Genomic DNA, 20,376 nt, shown 5'->3' on the forward strand with positions numbered 1-20,376 from the left:
GTGAGAACAGCACCATCTACAGGCCTGGCATATGTACTACAGCGTCTCCAGCGCTTTCGAACGGCAATGTCCGTGGCTGTCTCCTCCTGATTTGTGGAGTTGGCCCAATAGCCGTAGCGCCACTTCTGTGATGTCAGAGAAGTGTTCAAATCTGGACCAGTCTGTATCAGATCCGTTGCAGCCCCTTTTTTAAGAGATTTGGGTATGGAGGAAAATAGAGAGGGTTGTGTTTTCTGACACTTGGTGAGTTCCCTGGAACACCGGGGACACATATTCATGTATACAAGACGTACAAAAGTGCATTTTGCATGATAGGTCACTTTTAAATAATTGATTGTCCTGAAGGGGACATGTATGCCTGCACAAAATTCCATTCCATTTGATAATTGTTCCAAATTCATTTTGTGAATTAAAAAAAAACCAAAACATTACCAAATATTCTCATTCTCTACCAACCTGAGTTTCTTGCTCTCCGTAAGGATTTAGCATAGTTGTGTTTATGCTTCTCTCTGTTCTTGCCATGTGAAGTGCATGTACTGTATGTTGGGGGAAATGGTTCCAATTATAATGTCCAACTGAGAAAGGATGTGAATGAGGCTCCTTCTCATTTCAGATAAGTTAAATATTTCAACAGTCATTGTTTTTGGCAAATTTTCCCCTGGTAAAAACAGAACAAAAGCTTATCGGGTCAGTACAATTTTTTGAATTGTTTTGCTGATAGGCTGTCATCATACCATGCACACCAGGTGTCAGGTGTGTTTGAGTTTCTCCCTGGAAAAGGATGCTAGATTGAAGGGAGGAACTTGGAATGCAAAATAATCTGTGCAGAGGAGAAAAGCAGCCTGTGGGGATGTTTCCATTAGGATGTTTTGGAATGGATTAACTTGTCAAACCCCCTTTCCTCAGTAGACACAGTGTATTCACACACAGATAGGCACGCATGCAAACAAGCAGGCAATCAAATCCATGCACATATGACATCTGCTATCCATGTAACATCTACAACATTGCATACTGTCAGCCAGCGCTTCCCTCTGTTCGCTCCTGTTTTTCCTCTCTCCCACTCATATGTGCCATATATAAGCCATATAGGCAGTATGCATGTGTGTGTGAGTGTGTGTATATACCTACCTGTATATATCAGTGTCATGCGTGCCACATTCTCAACAACTCCTAAAATATAAATGAATAAGTAATGTGCATATGGAATCAGCTGTACATAGATGAAAACATTATGGAATCTTCTTGAAGATGCCATTTAAAAACAGACCAATGTTGGAAAATCTAATTCATTTCTTCAGAGCACCGTATGTCTGTTAAGTGCACAACACTTGTCAAGCACTCCAAAACATACTTTACATTCAAATGAGGTGCAACAGTCATTGAGTTGAGAGAGAAAAGCTGGTTGTAAATCTGTGCCTGTCTTAGCTTGTGTTTGGATGGACTCGGGTTGGACTGGCTCGTTTACAATTAGGGCAGATGCTGCAAGTTGATTCATGTAATTGATTGTGATATTATGTCAACGATAGAATAATAGCCAATCAAAAGCAGAATTAGCAATTAACTGGATTTTTCGTTGGAAGAAGGGGGGAGACTTTGTTTACTGTTGACATGCTATCTGTTTGTAAATTGCATATTACTGCCTCATTATGCTTTTAATTATGCTAAATGTATTAATCAGGCTTACTAATAATGTGCTCTTCCCTTCTGCCTGTGTGCTTCTCTAACCTTGATAGTTCATAACGCCCATGCACGGTCACTCTTTGGACAGAGTGAAGTGTGTTATTGCCGATATGTTATACTGGAGTTATCATTCAATTGTTTAGCTTGTCATAGATTCTCAGAGGACACATTTGATAACTTTGAATGGCTCTTTGTGCACACTCTCCTCCTCACTTTTCAAAGTGCTGGTGTTCTGCTTGTTGAGGATGATGAAGGTCATCCCTTGTCATAACGCCTTTCAAGGCAGCAACGCAGAGCGGAGTGAGCAGGATGATCTGTGTGTCTATGAACAGCCAACTGCACTCCACTCAAAATACACTGTAGTTATTGCTCAGCAGAGCGTTTCTCACCACAGTTCCTCCCACAAAGTTCACTGCAGTATTCTGTGAGGAGAGTTCATTTGTGTAAGGTGTTTGTTGCACCAAGGAAAACTGTGCTCCTACAACAAGAGCAGAGAGATAACCACAAATATAGATAAAAGTCATTCTTATGTAAGCTAAAAGATCACGTCCTAGCAGAGGCTCAAATTGTGCCTATTGAGAATCTGAAAGTTTGGACTGTGTGTTTTATGTTTGTTGTACAGGTTAGGTTTTATATTTGTGAAGCCCTGAACAATCTAAACTAATTAATTGTATTATCTCATTGATTCAAATCAATTGCAAAATGTGAGATTGAATGATGTATTGATCCTTTGCTGAAATAATCTAATTTAAACAACTGCTGGTTTGAATGATTAAATCCCTGCAGAGTTGTGCTCATTGTCTTTCAGTTTTATCCGGACTCCACTGCTTTGTGCTACGCTGCTACAGAGGTCGCATTACTACATTCATAAGTGTGCATACAGTATATTGCCTATGGTATCTAATTGGACTAGCTGCTCATGCACCAAGTTCATCATGAATTTTATAGATTACCCTCCAATCAAAGACAAGTCAGTAGATGCTGTTGACCTTTTTTTAACATGGACATTGGGCACAGTATCTGGCATTGATGGTACTGTCGATCATTTGGTGCTGTTTTACCACAGTTTGTGTTCCCACATGTATAACAGGTTTACAGTTGCATCAAAATGTTGGTTTAGTTCATAGTTGTCTCTTTGCAATGATTTGAAAGTTAGCAACCAGACGTTAATGAATAATTCAGTATTTTTTCTTAAACCTTCAGTTTGGCTTGGTGCTCTGGGTCATTGGATATTTTAAAAGGTTTATCTCTCAAAATATAGGACAACAATTTCTCACAAATTTTTTATAATCCCTCTTCTAGCATAAATCAGCTTTGAATAACAATGTTAAAAAAATGAATACAAATGATTTTACACAACATACAAATGTACATATGAGCTGTTGCTGTGGAGATGTTTATTACATTTCATATGGACCTCAAGTCCATCCCATACTGGAAATGACTGACTATTTATTTGTCCATTTTTTGTATTTAACTTCAAATTCCAGTAGAAGCAGAAATGGTCTTGGCTCTGGTTGTGGTCAACATTAGTATTTATTAGATAATTACAACAATAGTCAGGCACATTTCTCACATGCCTAATACACGTGTAAATATTTCCCACAGTTTGGTGGTGTCCTGATTCAGGAGATTTTCTCTCTTTTTACATTTGCTCTTTTCCCCTTTCCCCCAGTGCATTCTCTTGTTTTCATCTCCTTTGCTCTGGGAATAAGGCTGACGTCTATTTATATGCTCAGATGCTGGAGAGATGCAAGCCCGTGGGAATTCTTTACAGCTCTCCTAGTTCACTCTTTCTCTCTATCTCACTCTCTTTCTCTCTCACTCCCTCTCTTGTTCTTCCCTCATCTTTTATTATTATTAGCATCTGTAGTTCAGGGTTAACCTATTTGTTCATGCTGCCAATAGATCAACTACACAGCTACTGGGTTCTCAATTATCTTTTGATGTGTGGATGGTGATTGGACTGTAATGACCCTAATTGTGTTCTTTGAGCTACAAAGCATCAGATATCTAACCAGCCCATTGATTTATTGATTTATGAACTCAGCTTATTGCATAAGAGTTCAGAGGGTGTTTAGAGAGTTTTCTCACGTTGAAAATATATCCACGCACAGAAAACTCTACTCCTGAAGCACAGTGAGACACACACACACACACACACACACACACACACACACACACACACACACACACACACACACACACACACACACACACACACACACACACACACACACACGCTGATAGATACATAATATTAAACTGCTGCAGACAGAAATCCCCTCTGGTAGTGTAATTCTCACGGAAATGTTATTCCAAGTGGGTTATGCATATTAGATGTAAGAACCCATTATTTTCATATAAATGTAAAAACTAATCACATGCATAACTGTTTTATTTTGTACAATATTTATTTAATAACAAAACATGAGTTTCACCCTGATTTCAACTGTAGAACTCTCTTCTGGTCTTACACATTTTCTAAAAAAGTAAACTATTTATATCACTTCATTAAAAACTGATAATGATAATAATCAGTAAATTAGTCATCAAGCTGTTGATGGTCAGTGGAGCTTTTTAATTAAAAATGTTTGGTTTTGGATAACAGTGCTCCCATTGTATTGGCAATATGATCCTACATCATCAGACGGAAATTATAAAATATATTCACTACAAAATCTGAATGGCTTTTAGCTACCTGTCAGATATTTCACCTTGATAAATTGCTGTTAGATTTGTTTATAGGAACTGTCGTTTAACATTGTGAGCTTTGGAATAATGCCTGAGCAGATACTGTGCTGGTCATGATGATTCTGAATCCTTCAGGAATGCTAGGGATGACATTCATAAAGCAACTGCCTTCAATTTGTCCTTGCCTCGCCTGTGCACTTTTGCACTGCAGTGCTCTGTCAATACATAGTGTGTATAGTGTTGTTGGTGTGTCTGCTGTTTGCCATTAATAACTGCAGCAGGTACAGACAGAGGCTAGAGGTTTTCCTCAACATCTCCAGGCGCTGTGTTCAGCTCAGACACCATCTGCCACCTGGAAAGAGAGGGCACATGTTACCGGGAATAACATGGATGACAGGGCAAAATGTTTAATAGGCAGTGCAGTCCAATGATAGTCATGTAAGAAGTGTAAGATATTACTCGATATGACAAACCTTCATTCAGTTATCAAGAGTTGTCATAACAAGGTTTTGTGGTGCTGTGTCACTAACATTAAGGTTCATAAACGTTTAAACAGACTCAAATCAGGAGTCTGCTTGTGACTGTATTGTATTTGCTATAGTCAGCATCAAAATCTCTCTTCACATGTGCACCATTTTTCTCTCTGCCCTCTTTTTTGTTTTAATACAAGTCGATACGGTTGACTTGTTAGACTGTGTAGGGGCGTGTCTAGGCTGAGTTGCTGTGAGAAAATGTTGGCCTTTTGACAAAATGTTTAAGTCACAACTGAAGCCCAACACATCCAGCTTGATGGAGCCAAACGTTGGCTCCGTGAAGTGCCACATTCTGTCTCTGGCTTTCTGTGTATACTAGTACTGGTTATGTGTGCATGTGGATAGTTAAAGACATAAACCTGGCTTTAATTTGTATTCCAACAATGATCTCCAAACCGCACACCGAAAACAAAAGGACTGGATGTAGTAGTTTGCCAAATCATATTCTGTTCAACTGGAAGCTTTATGAATAATGGATGGGAAATATTTGAATCTCTGCTGGGTAATTTGTGTCTCCTCAGCAGCCTGTCCGAATTATTCCCTCAAATTCAGAAGCAATGACAAACATGACAAACTGTAGCTGCAGGTCTTGTGGTCGGGTTAGCAAAAATGTGTCTCTCAAGCCGTACATCAAACTGGACCTGGAGAGTGTTATGGTTGTTTTTCTTGGCCCTCCTGAAACACACTAAAACCATTTATCTTCCAAACTACAACAAGGTTCTTACATTTCTCAAAGGTTGTTTTATATTTCAGGGTTTTTCTTTTTCAGTTTGGAGCTTTGAAACTTTTTGTTCAATCGCTCATTTCCTCATACCCCCAGACCTCTCCGACAGGTGACAGGGGAGGAGTACCACTCTATGGCACACCACTCTTAGTACATAACTCAGTCACTAATCAAAATAAGTCGTTATGTTGTTTTCAGAGTTGAAATCCCTATTATCTCTGAATGTACCCTCAGCAGGTCCTGCTCTGGTGGGTGTAGTCAGGAAAGACTGGGCCTCTGAAAACAGCATCGCCCTCTCCTGGTCAGAAGTTGAACAGCTTCCCTCAGACAAAGTGGACTATGAAGTCAAATACTTTGAGAAGGTAAAGTGTTTTATCATATTTTAAAAGACAGTTTGAAAGTTTCTTTAATACGTTTATGTGTAAATTCCTTGGTGTTAAATGGTTTGAATTAGTTATTCAAGCACTGTAATGCACCACAAGTGATTACATACAAAGATAACAATGTCCATGTTAGCATGCAGCCGTACGTAAATGCTGAGCCTGCATTATGTATTGCTTTCTGGACTTTATTCACCATCTGCTCAAAAGGATGAAAATATTGTGCTTTGTTCAAATGTTGCTTTGATAATGGGTTTATGGAATCACTGTTTGTGTCTCCGGCCTAAACTTGCTAATTTTTATCTTTTTAGGAGCAAGAGCAGCTGAGTTACTCATCGACACGGACCAGAAACCCCAGCGTGGTGGTGAGAGGCCTCAGACCCTCCACTGTCTATGTCTTCCACGTTCGCGTTCGCACTGCTGCTGGCTACACAGCGTACAGCCCCAACTTTGAGTTTGCTACTGCGGCTGAGGGTATGACTTCGAGGGAATGAGCATGAGGCAATTGTGTCTTTGTTTGTGTTTACACTGGCTGTGTTTTCAGACTAACAACAATGACGTTTAGCCGTCCAGTCAGTAGGATTTGTTTTGAAAATGTAATGGATGTATTATTTTGCGTTTTAAAACAATGCACAGGAGAGTGTTAAAGCCAAGGCTGTGAAGTCATCAGTGATGATCAACAACCTTATAAAATCCCAAGAGACATTTTATGGTCATTTTCTGTTATGGATCAGTGGAACTCATCAGTGCTTCTTCAGGCATGAGCCATTTATTTAAATGTGTATAAGCTCTGTAAGTTCTTGATGCACATATTACGCTCTGCTGATTCTAATCCTGAAATATGCAGGAACGCACATCCTCCTACAAGATACACACTTTAGGTTATGAATATGTAAATGTCCACCTACACTCCCATTTATATACTTAGATCTTGCTTCTACAAATGTGCCATCTACTCTCACCTTATTCTACCCATTAGTAGTACTGTAGTGCCACTGATTTAGACCTTTTTCAAAAGTTTCCTTTTTACAGTCGCTGCATTTTATACGAGCAGTTCGGGAAGGCCAACAATGTTCAAAAAGTACATCTTAAATGTAAAATGGGAGTTTCTATTACTAATTACATTTGTTGATTCCAACAGACTTCATGTAAAAATGTAAACTATGGCAGACAGCTGGTTTTATTAACACGTGCTGACTGTGTTGGTCTTGTTTTGTAATTACTCTCCTCAGATCCTGATATCGCTGATCAGGGTCAAGTTCTGGTGGTGGTCACAGCGGCTGTAGGAGGCTTCTCCCTGTTGGTCATCCTAACACTCTTCCTCCTCATCACTGGACGGTAAAAAAAACCCTCTTGCTCTTTGGGGATGGCTCATTGCTAACACTGTACACACACACACACACACACACACACACACACACACACACACACACACACACACACACACACACACACACACACACACACACACACACACACACACACTCTTTCTCTCACACACACTCACACACACACACACACACACACACACACACACACACACACACACACACACTTCAGATTCACATAATCTCCAGAGAGACGCTACAACCAGAAGGCTGTTAATGGACTCTCTTTTTGCCACCGACCAGACACTCTTATTTTCCAAATGGCTGAACCAATTTTCTGCCTAATTACTCAGCGTGTAATGCATGTACCAGCAGTTTGCTGCATTCCATTAACTTCCACAGGTTAGCTCAGACCATTGTTCTCAGTCTGCCTCTGGTTCACAGGGTTTTACCACTGGAAATACGTATTCATAAACAATGAATAATGGGGCAGAATCTGTATGCAATTTGTCTGAATTTATACCTTATTATGGTATAAGATTAAGTGTTATTTGAAAACACAATGTGCAAACTTAATTTGCTGAAAAATCATAATATGAACTGTCTCACAAAGAAAAAAAGATGCAGGTGTTTCCCGGATGATGTCTATAAACAGATTCTGCATATCAATGCAGAATCCATGCAAAGGAGCAAGAAATTGGTGATGGAATGCGCTTTGGCCTCCGTTTATAATCTCAGTTTCATTGACTAATCACATTTGAGCGGGCTTTGGTTTCATGCAGATAGACAGTCAGTGTTGGGAGAAAAAGAGGCAAAAATGCAATCTCGCAATCATCCATCCTGAAGATTTGTGTGTGTTCCTTATCTCAACATATGCAATGGATGTACTTTTGTAATGGGTTGAATTTCTTGGAAGTTGCATTACTTGGATATACACTCCTTCTATTTCTGGAGTCTGTCCTTACCATACCTTAAAATGTGAACATTGCGGATAGTTATAAAGATTGGAGGCAATATTACTGTATATATGATACCACATCACAGCTTATAAGATCTGTCTGTCAGAAACCTGTTCCTGTCCTGAGTAAACTACAGAGATGTAAATGTTAATTTGTATATTGTTTTAGCCTTATCAGCTGCCAAGAATTGGCCACACAAAACAGTACAGAGCCAGCCTGCATGATGTATGAAAAGTAACAATGCCTGCTTTAACTTACTTTTCTCTATCACATACTGTATGTTCATTTAAGTGTAAATATCATAAAGGTTTGCTTAACCTAAACAGGCATATCAAATATTTTAACTTTTAAATATATAAACTTTCCTAAGGCACATGTTTTAAAGTATCAGCACATTTTGATCCGATGATGACATGGTATGTTTTTTACATGGAAGATGCAAATGCTCCATAGCTACCTTTGTCCATACTCTTTCTCTCTATGGAGACTAAGCCTTGAAAGCCATGAATATGTAAGACTGTGAGTGAGATAAAAGCAAGGAAATGGAAGTAAATACAAAAGAATTACATAAGTGCAAGGACAAAAATGACTACTTAAAGAATGACTTATTCCGCCAGAGATGTCTTTGCAAACCAAATGATTGGTGATGTGGCAGCAATTTCTTCTGGCGGAAAAAAAGTGTTCACTTATCCACCTTTTGTCATGAGGGCAGTAAACCTGTTAGTTAAGTGTCTTCTGCTGATCATTTCAAATCGTTTATAGGGTGAGACCTCTGAGAGGGAGAAGAAGGTGATGAAAAAGACTGGGATGAACATTAGACTAGAGGAGTATTTATATGGGGATGAAGTGATTATTACTCTGTGGCACAAACTCTGTGGTTCTTCTTTACAGGTGTCAGGGGTACATTAAAGCCAGGATGAAGTCAGAGGAGAAGAGGAGGACTCGCTTCCGCAGTAGACACGGTACTGTACATCCAAAGATATGAATATAGTTTTTATCGTGTAAGTCTGCTTATATATGTGATTTTTACAATAGCTTGTATGGGTTTCATTATTGGTGGACCAACATCGTTTTTTCAATGGTCTTTATACTGTACAATGTGTATATATATATATATATATATATATATTTTTTGTATCTAATAATATTCAACAATTTAATAATGATACCAAATGAGATACAACATTGCTGAACCATAACTTTATTTTATCACTGTTAATTGTCTCTGTTTGCTTAACCCTTGTGTGGTGTTCATATTTTTGTTATTTGCCCCTTTACATTTGTTAGATCACATTAATGAATTAGTGCTACTTGTTTTTTTTGCCCGTTGACCGGCTGGTCCTGTGGCTCGTCTTTTTTTTGTAACTAGCTGATGCTCAATCTCATCCTCTATTTCAAAGTCACTGTCAGACTCAGAATTCTCAGAAATGTGATGTTCACATTCTGAAACATCTTCCTCTTCCTCTAGTATACATCATCATCAAATGGTTGTCTCTTCCAAAATCATTTGAAAGGCCCTCTGAGCAGAGAATCTTTTGGCCATCTTGATCAGTTGTGATAAGGACCCAAACTGGCAAAGCATATACAGTCTATGGTCTCTCCCCAAATGTGCAGCTGGGATAGAATGTGAAAAAAAAATGTGAAAGCATTCAGGTGTCGGTGCTTGAATTGATCAACAATGTTGCAACCTTGTGCGGGAATGTCAGGGGCAGAAACACTAAAGTCACACACACACACACACACACACACACACACACACACACACACACACACACACACACACACACACACACACACACACACACACACACACACACACACACACAGAGAAGGCCCAGGACCTACAATTTCCGGTTTTTGTTCGCCCCGTGTCCCGAACACCCTGTATGTAATATAAATGTGTAGGGGGGGGGGGTGTACAGTGGGTGGTCATTGAAAATGTGTTCTGATATATGTTCTTCCCACAGACCCGAACACCATACAAGGGTTAAGTGGATTAGCACTCTGTGTGCTGTGCAGTTTTTAAGAAATAAAATAAAAAAATGTGACGACTAAATAAATGTCCACACCTAATCAAAAAAATCAGTGTCAAAATATAAGAATGAAAAATAGATTTGTACTGCACCTACTGTGATGGAAACTTCTGAAGCAATGGAGACAAGACTCAGAGAGACACAGGGAGAGCAGGAACTTTGATGGCAAACACTGATGGTTTATTTGGAGCTTTGAGGTGTCACAGCGGTTGCCAAAGCCAATTCTGAAGAGCTCTACCCCAGACCCCGGTATTCTGCTAGTTCTGAGAGAATAATCAACATGCTGCATAACAAGATAAAACAGGAGGAGCTCTATAAGACCTCTATCAGCTGACGCCAACAGGCAGGAATAGGGAGAGAAAACACTGAGAGCACATCAGCCCAAGGTTGCAGGCCTCTGCTCAGTGAGGGCATGCCTCACTGTTTGTACTGCAGTACAACCTGATACACTGATAAACAAACTGATAAATTGATGAACTGGGTCTAGAAAAATATTTCCCCAAAGACAAATATGGACAAAAGCATTAGACCACTCATTGAATTCAGGTGTTTCATTCAGTCCCATTGCCACAGGTATATAAAAGCAAGCACCATGCAGTCTGCCTTTAAAAACATTTGTTAAATAATGGGTCGTTCTACAGAGCTAACTGAATGCAATGTGATGGCACGTTGCAACAGTTGCAGTTTTTTTTTCTCTCTTCTTCACTTTGCAATTAGTGGTATTATTGCAAAGGGGAAACGTTTAGGAACCACAGCAACTCAGCCTCCAAGTGGCAGACCACATAAAGTTACAGAGCGGGTTCGCTGAGTGCTGAGGTAAAGTGCTGAGCTAGTGAGTAAAAGCAACCAAAGCTCTGCTGACTAAATAACTGCAGAGTTCCAAACCAGCTCTTGCATTAATATCAGCACCAAAAGTGTGCGCCGGGAGCTTCATGGCATGGGGTTCCATGGCCGAGCTGCTACATGCAAGCCTTACATCACCAAGCACAATGACAAGCGTTGGATGGAGTGGTGTAAAGCACACCGCCACTGGACTCTGGAGAAGTGTTCTGTGTAGCGACCAATCACGCTTCTCTATCTGGCAGTCTGGTGGGCGAGTCTGGGTTGGGAGAATGCCAGGAGAACGTTACCTGCCTGACTGCATTGTGCCGACTGTAAAGTTTGGTGGAGGAGGGATAATAATAAAGGAAGTGTATTTTTCTGGGGTTGGCCTAGGCAAATCTTAATGCTTCATTTTACCAAGTCAATATTGACTATTTTATGCTTCAAACGTTGTGGAAACAGTTCGGGGAAGGCCCTTTTCTGTTCCAGCATGACTGTGCCCCAGTGAACAAAGCAAGGTCCATAAAGGCATGGTTGGATGAGTTTGCTGTGGAAGAACTTGATCTGCCCGCAAAGAGCCCTGACCTCGACCCCATTGAACACCTTTGGGATGAACTAGAACGGAGATTGTGAGCCAGGCCCTCTCGTCTAACATCATTGTCTAACCTCACAAATGCTCTTCTGGATGAATGTGCAAAAATTCCCACAGACACTCTCCAAAATCTTGTAGAAAGCCTTCCCAGAAGAGTGGAAGCTGTTATAGCTGCAAAGGGGGGACCAACCAATCACAGTATCTCATACACCACCATTATTTGATTGTAACAAAATGTAGGTAACCACCGCAATGTTTGCACAGTTACAGGATTGATCTGAGTGTGCTCCTACATTTGTAGATAAAATCGATTGGCCCCACAGGGGAGGCATTTTATTCTTGAACGGTGACACAACATTGTTCTGTTATTTACTAAGACAGTTCAGTGACACATTGATGGATCGATCTGAGGCCTGCAGGAACACAAGTAATGCTCTTGAGACAAATCCAACCATTCTATCATCTGTGTGCCTGTCAGTTTTTAATTTGTTCTCCTTTTCCTACAATGTACCTAAAGTTGGATATAATTTGCTTCAGATCAATTTGATTGTTTAGTATATTAATGTTGCGTATCATCAGTCATCTTATTTTACTTGCAGCACATGACAAAGAATGATAAGAATCTTTCTAATACAAATACGATAAAGCCTTTTCTTCAAATATTATCAACATCATTTAAGTAGAATCCTTTGCCTCCCTGCTGTCTGTCTTTGTTGCTCTGGTGTGCTTTGGAGGCATCACCTAGGCAGGTTCAACAAACTGAGAAAAGGCATTTTCTAATATAGAGCCGAGCTTAGACGCCCAGGAGACAGAAGTAGAGTGTAGACCCCAAAATGGAAGGTTTCTTAGACAAAGCCTTCAACCCTCTATTGGAGCTGACACAGCTATAAAGTACATTTAGTCCCCAGCTCATCTGCTGGAGGTGTACCAGGGGCTGTTATCATTTGTGCCAGTCATCATGCACAGTGCTCACTGTAGCAGCTTCCCAGCCTCAGCCAGGAGGATTCTGAGGCCTGGCTGCCTGTAATGTCTTCATACGCTGCTCTGGGGCATTTTTCAGCCCCTTTTGCTTTCTTTCAATTTGTTTGTGTTTTCTCTTCGTGCCTTGACAAAATGACAGAACATGTTTACAGTATAATTCAAGCATACAGTATACAACATTCATTATCAACTCATATAGTTGAATCAACTTCTCTCGCATAGCAAAATGAAAAAATAAACAACATTTATTTATTCTTCATACTAACGTCTTAATGCAAACAATTGGGCAAGGGAGTAGAAGATGCAAAATTCAAATCTTTTTTTTTTTTAGATAAATCGTTTAAGAAAGTATACTAAGCTCTGTATTTGGGGTTTTACTGTGGTATATGGTGGGATCAAGATGGATAGAACTTGATTGCATCATGTTGCAGAGGTGCTCTTGTATTATGTCCAATTATTGTGTTTACAAATTGATTGGGGATAGGGGATTCACAAATCATGTGAACCATGTTTCTGTTTTCATAATGACGAAGAAGAGCTGATGGTGCCACATCTGTAAACCTCTGAGGTGTTACATTGACATTTCGGCAGATTTTCCGTGTGTTTGAGGTGTGTATATGTGGGTCAAATGCTCATGTGTCAATCATTTTATTTTTAACATTGCTTCTCTTTCAGTCCCCTTCTCAGGGATAAAGTCTTATGTGGATCCAGATACATATGAAGACCCCACTCAGGCTGTCGAGGAATTTGCCAAAGAGATAGAACCCTCCTACATATGCATTGAGAGGGTGATTGGTGCAGGTAAAATGGATAAAAACTGTACGTACACACATGTATACAAGCATCAACTCATACTGCAATGTACATGCATTTCCTTCTTTCATGGCAGGAACAGCACAGAGGTCCCCTGTGTGCAAGAGAAATACATAACACCAGATAGAAGAGGTTATATAATGCAATTATGTTAATCTACGTATGTCCTAAACTCCTATTAAGGGTTACACAGGCATTTTGTAATTGAGTAATTGTCACATGTTACGTTGAGTAACATCTTGATTTTATGAGAAACCTCATAGAGTTTGAATTAAACATTGTACAGCCACTCTTAGAAAGCTGATTCTAAAGAAATGTATAGTATTGTAAAGGCAGTGCTGCTGACTATGGATAATAATGTTCGCTGGATCGTTACATCTAACAGATTGTGTCTGCTATTTAGCCCATGAGTAATTATGAAGGTGCCTCGCATTGATCTAGTTTCTGTAACATGGGCTCCATCTGGTGGAGGCAGTGTGTCTTCCACAGATCTTTAAATGGCAAGGCAACTGCAGGAGTCCGTACTGAATTGTGTTGACACAATTATCTGCTTTACATTTTGAAGTTTTAAACTAACAAACTGTGAATCACAATATTTATTTCATCTCCTTTCTTACATGCAAACACATTCAAATGTCCCAATTTGGGATCAATCATGTATCTCATCTTAAAGTCTATCTTATACTTTACAAAGAACAGGAAATAATGATAACTTATATGGGCAGTATTTATGCAATACATGTATTGTTTTCACAATTTCATTATGTTGCTGGGAATACTATTTTGAATCAGTATTATTATATATGGCAGATGCACCATTGAATGCATTGTGTTGTTTTTATGACAGGTGAATTTGGAGAAGTCTGTAGTGGTCGGTTGCGCATACCTGGAAGGGTGGACATTGCTGTGGCAATAAAGACACTTAAAGGTGGCTATATAGAACAGCAGAGGAGGGACTTTCTGCGAGAGGCTTCAATAATGGGACAGTTTGACAACCCCAACATCATCCGGCTGGAGGGAGTGGTCACTAGGAGTAAGCTGTGTTACTGTGTTTTGCATAGCATCAGCTCATTCCTCTTTAGTCTCTTTTCTTTATTTGTCACTTAACTCCTGTCTTTTGCCTTTCCCTCAGGCAGACCAGTAATGATCGTCGTTGAGTACATGGAAAATGGATCACTTGATTCCTTCCTCCGGGTGAGAGGATAAAATATGTTACAGATGTTTATTTTTATTTAACCAGGAGCAAAAGACTAATTGAGATTAAAGATCTTACCTGTAAACCTGTTCCCTAAGATAATATTTTCCAACATACATCATATTGATCCTCTCTATCTCTCCCACAACCACTCCAGACACGTGACGGACAGTTCACAGTGCTCCAGCTGGTGGGCATGCTGCGCGGCATCGTAGTTGGCATGACCTTTCTTTCAGAAATTGGTTACATTCACAGAGACCTCGCAGCTCGCAACATCTTGGTGGATGAAAACCTGGTGTGCAAGGTGTCTGATTTTGGTATGACCAGAGTCCTAGAAGATGACAGTGAAGCAGCCTACACTGCTACAGTGAGTGTGGGTCTACAGTTACAGTTACTGCAGGACACTATAACCTCATTACAGTTAGAAATGCTGAACACCTCATAATACGTTTTTTCTGTGTTTTTTTTTTTGTGCCAGGGAGGAAAGATTCCAATACGCTGGACAGCACCAGAGGCTATTGCTTATGGAAAGTTTTCCACATCTAGTGATGTATGGAGCTACGCCATTGTCATGTGGGAAGTGATGTCATATGGTGAGAGGCCCTACTGGGAGATGTCCAATCAAGATGTAAGCTGCTGACTACATTACACCATCAAAACCATTACAAATCATTTGCATTGGTCATTTGTATTTAACTCATTGATGTTTCTCTCAGGTCATTTTATCAATTGAAGAAGGCTATCGCCTGCCTGCACCAATGGGCTGCCCTGTTACTCTGCACCAGTTAATGTTGCACTGCTGGCAGAAGGAGTCTAAGCTGAGACCACGCTTCAACAACGTGCTCTCTTTCCTGGACAAACTCATAATTAATCCCAGTCATCTGCTGGCTCTGGTGAATGATGGGCAGAGGTTAGTATCAACATATACAAAAATGTAGCAAAGGACCATACTGGTGATTTTGCAGTTTTAAACGGAAAGAGCTAAATTGATTATTCCGAAAAGTTCTCAAAAAAAAATATTTTAATAAAGTTACCAACTGCTGCTTTAGTTAAGCGTTGACAGCTTGAAAAGACTCTGTAAATGTGATAGAGGGGTGTCAGTAGATGAGAATAATATAGTTTAATATGCTATACATATATGTAAAAGCTGCAATATTAACTGTGATTAAAGACTCATATTATGCTAATTTCTGCAAGTTGATTTTGATACCACACCTCAGACAATAACCTTGACCCTTTCTTAAGGCAGTTTAAGAAATGTGTCTGAAAATGATTTGTAATAATGTTGTTGAAAACTACTGGCATGGCAATTTGAAAAAATACTTAGATCAACAATATGTTAACTTGTATTTCCATCTTTCTATTTGTCTCCATAGTTACCCTGACTCCCCAGAAGACATGCCAGACTACCCTCTTTTCATCTCTATTGGCGACTGGCTTGACTCCATCAAAATGAGCCAGTATAAGAACAACTTCCTTGCAGCAGGATACACAACACTGGATTCCATTTCAACCATGAGTATAGAGTGAGTGAAGCCACATTTTACAGAGTGCAGCTACAGTATCAAAAAGCCCACTAAAAGGAAACAAGCATCAAAGGAACAGAAAAAGGGTGGAACTGTAATAACATTGATATCACTTTTAACCATCAGCAAGAAATTGTCTGTACAGTATGAATATGTATGTGTTACTATATAACTGCTAGTGTAACAATATGTTGTCCTTCCTTTCTAAATGTATTTTTTGTTCATATTATAATTTTATACCAATGTGCTAGTTTCAGGTTTAATACAAAACTTCTTCTCCTCTACAGGGACATTAGACGTATCGGGATCTGCTTAATTGGCCACCAGAGGAGAATCATAAGCAGCATACAGTCTCTTCGCCTGCAGCTTCACCACATCCAACAGAGCGGCTTTCAAGTGTGAGACCCTCGCACAAACACAGACTGTGTGTCTGACACACCGAGCCGGAAACAAGACCGACTTCCTTGGCATCATCATGTAACTAATTGCACAAACACCAGACTGTAAGGTGTAGCAAGTAACACTCGCTGCTCCTGTGGGAGTGCTCCGCTGCTAGACACACATGTGGTCTAGTTAATTCACTCATCATCGTTTGGACCACCATCAATAGAGCCTCCACAACAACCAACCTCTGTCACCGTCGGCCAAATGCGGTCTCTCTATTAGCTCAGCAACCACTAGCATTCACTTGAATGTAGGACTTATTTTCTCTATTGTCCGTTCAAGTGTTCACCAATACCTCTTCTCTTTCCAAGTGAGAATCCAATGGTTTCTATTGACTTTGATTGGTCTCAAGACAGTTACCTCATGACCAGAGAAGATGTGGATAGGATAGAAGTTACGGTAACAATGGTACAGTATGCGATTTTAGTGACAACGATTCAAGCTGGTTACTGAAACAATTTGCCAGGAATAAAGATCAACAGAATAGTAAATACAATCATGTTTTTTGAGCTTAAGACCGCTGAATGTCAAAAGATTTTTATAGAGATGTATACGTTCTATCCTCATGATAATGCAGTATGTCTTGTACAAAAAGTCTTGTGAAAGTTGTATGTTTTATTCAGTATGGTTGTTACTTAATAAACAATCCTATTTTAATACTTTGTTTTCTCTCAGACTCTAACCACTCAAGGCTCAAATCTCACACACACACACACACACACACACACACACACACACACACACACACACACACACACACACACACACACACGCACGTATCCATGGAAGCATGCTCTCGCTCTCAAACACACATGCAATATAACTGTCCTCTTAATTGTCACTCAGGAGACACGTTTTCTGAACATGCAGAACTGTCAGGTGAATGTGTGGAACAGGTGCTTACAGTATGGTAGGTTAGATGACATAAGATGTCATTTTGACAAATTTGAACAATATTCAATTGTTCAACCTGTCCATATTTTACTATAATTGTCCTTTGGAGTTTACATAAATTAAAATACAAATGCGAGATAAAGCAAACACTGCTTAATGAAATACTCACACAATTGGTAAATGAAACAAGAACATGTGAATAAATAGATGCTGACTGCATTTGATATATGGCAGGGCTTCAGTTTTCTTTTTGCTCGACATACACTTGGGCTGTAGTTTGTGTTTTTTGTACTTGTGTTTCAGTTTTCTCCATTATTTCTGTCTTTCTTACTTTGTTGTTTCATTTCCTTTACTACAGCAGCAGGTGCTAGGAAGCCTTGTTTGGCCGGCAGGGGGCAGCCTTAAATCAGCAGGTCAGCTGGTCTCCCAGCAACACGGTGTAAATAACTTGTTGATTCCCTGTGGGCTGCTGGAGAGCATGAAAGAGCTGAGGAGAAATGAATGAAACGCTGATTTGACCCTGGTCATTTAATGAGCTAGATTAAGGGACGGTAAGGTGCATCCTGGAAGCAAGACCCCGAAGCAAAAGTACAGGTAAAAATCCAGCTTTACAATACCCTTTTGGAGAGGATAATATAAGCTAACGTTAGCTATCACGTTAGCGTTTACTAGCGCTATAGCGTAGGATAGTTTATCTATTCAGTTTACTACACACTATCTTATGTTGTCTTGTAGAATTAGCGATACAAATTGTTCTGGACGATTTACCTGAGGTTTTAGTAGTTAATGCCCATGTTAACATAGCAAGCTGAAGTAATAACCTAGCGGCTAGACGATAGCTGAGGCAACAGTAATAACGAGATTAACCACACAGCTGTTAGTGAACGTAAATTACGTTAGAACCTGGTAAGAGCCTTCTAAGCACGTCAAGCTAAGCTAACGGTTAGCTAATAAAGGCAACGAGATAATACGTTTCTTTCTGAAATGCCCAGTTATAAACACGAAAGCCTTCTGTTATCGCTAACATTAAATCATGTGAAATGTCTTGTAAGGAGTTGGATGCATTTGCTAATTAACCATGTTTAATGTTCTCAAGGAAAACGTTACTCGGTTAGCTTTAAACAGTTTAACTATGCAATGGGAAGGGAAATGCGATTAACCAAACTAAACCCACATTCAAAGGAGCTAAACCAAATTGGAGGATAACATTACGCCAATTAAATCATTGTAGATGAGTAAAACAGGGGCGGATCTAGACAAATATTCATGGGGTGGCAGGAGATTTTGAGGGGTGGCATCCCCTGGCAGAAGTATATGCTGATTTAATTGCAGTCATATCAATCAATGTTAACTTGGAAAGCCACAATATTAATATTTTAACTCAATAACATTTGGTGACATTATTGTGGCACATCAGTAAAGCCTTACATATTAAATATATAAAGTGGCAGACATGATTTAATGAATTTTCACTGAACAATAACTGAATTAGTTTGTTTCCCTCTACTACTAGACCAGTAGGGGTACCAAATCTATGAAGACTCCTGCAATAAGTACATTAATGAACTATCTCATCGATGTTTGTCTGAATGAATATGATACTATTAACAATCATATTATTCCTATCAGCTGTCAATCGCTGTTATGATTCACATATTCATTTATTATTGAATAAACTATATTTTTTGGAGGAGTTAATGATGAATGTTTCTCAAGATGCTTGCTCACCCTCCTTCAAATTTGAAAGACGACTAATTATATCATGTATCAAAATTCAAAAGATTCAAAGCAACAGTTCAGCGCCCCACGATTTTTCTGCAAACAGTTACAACCTTGACTTTACATCAGAAAGAACAAACATTAAAGAAGTGACTAACTGCATCAGTTAGGGTTAAAAAACGTATATTCAGCTAAATAAATATACATCGCTGCAGTTATTATCCAGTGGAAAGCCCTTACCTACTGGCCTAGTTAAATCAAAGTGGTTACTTTTTTTTGGCTGGGCAATGAAGTTTTACACACCGTCTTATTTGACTTTCTCAGGGCTTAAAACTGTTTTTTGGGGGCAGACCCCAACAAAGAAAAAAATATATACCAGTGACGTGTGGTGAGGTTCATGGTTTGTGAGGCACTGAGTCAGATTTACAAATATTATATTTTGACCTTAATCAAAATATTTGGTTATTTTCAAAAGCTTTTTTAGTCTGATGCTTCGATTCATTTTAAACAGACCGTTCAACAAAAGGATACCCAAAATCTAAATATTGGATTGTTTTTTCTTAGTAAGATCCCATTTTCATTACAATTGTGGTCTTACCTTGACTTGAAGATTAAGTCCATGCTCTCCTTCTGGACAACAATCTCTATTAGTTTGTTGTAAAAGTCCTGCTTATCTTCCTGTAATTTCAAAAGTCTAGTTTTGTTGTTTGCGTCTCGTCTCTGCGTAGAATAACAGTAGCAACAAGAACCTGTGGGCTCACGTGCGCCCCCTTCAGTGCGGCAGAGGTTATGGCTGCCTCTCCTGCTGCTCTTTTCATTGCCGTTATATGATGAGACCAGCAAGCCTAAATATCATATATACGTTAAATAAGTTATTTAGAGACTATGGATGGCGAGGATACATTTAATAAAGGGATCTACAAACATTACATTGGTGTCATACAGTGAGATGGTAACAGGCATGAGCTTAGTTAGACCCTCCAGAAAAACGCGATTCTGCGATCGCAGAATTTACCGCATAATCAGCAAAATGGCGCAGATTTTTAAAAGGCCGCA

General features: G+C 39.5%; 1 protein-coding gene across 1 annotated transcript in view; it reads right to left on the reverse strand.

The window, feature by feature from the left end:
* Positions 1–5,800: 5,800 nt before the first annotated feature.
* Positions 5,801–20,376, reverse strand: part of LOC104965367 (ephrin type-A receptor 6-like) — a 49,435-nt gene continuing 34,859 nt past the window's right edge. The window contains exon 9 of the mRNA XM_010794323.1: positions 5,801–5,877. Coding sequence (XP_010792625.1) covers positions 5,801–5,877 — 77 coding nt within the window. The remainder of the gene's footprint in view (positions 5,878–20,376) is intronic.

The sequence above is a fragment of the Notothenia coriiceps genome, unplaced genomic scaffold, assembly GCF_000735185.1.
Source record: "Notothenia coriiceps isolate Sejong01 unplaced genomic scaffold, NC01 NC01_scaffold00037244, whole genome shotgun sequence".
NCBI classification, from domain to species: Eukaryota; Metazoa; Chordata; class Actinopteri; order Perciformes; family Nototheniidae; genus Notothenia; species Notothenia coriiceps.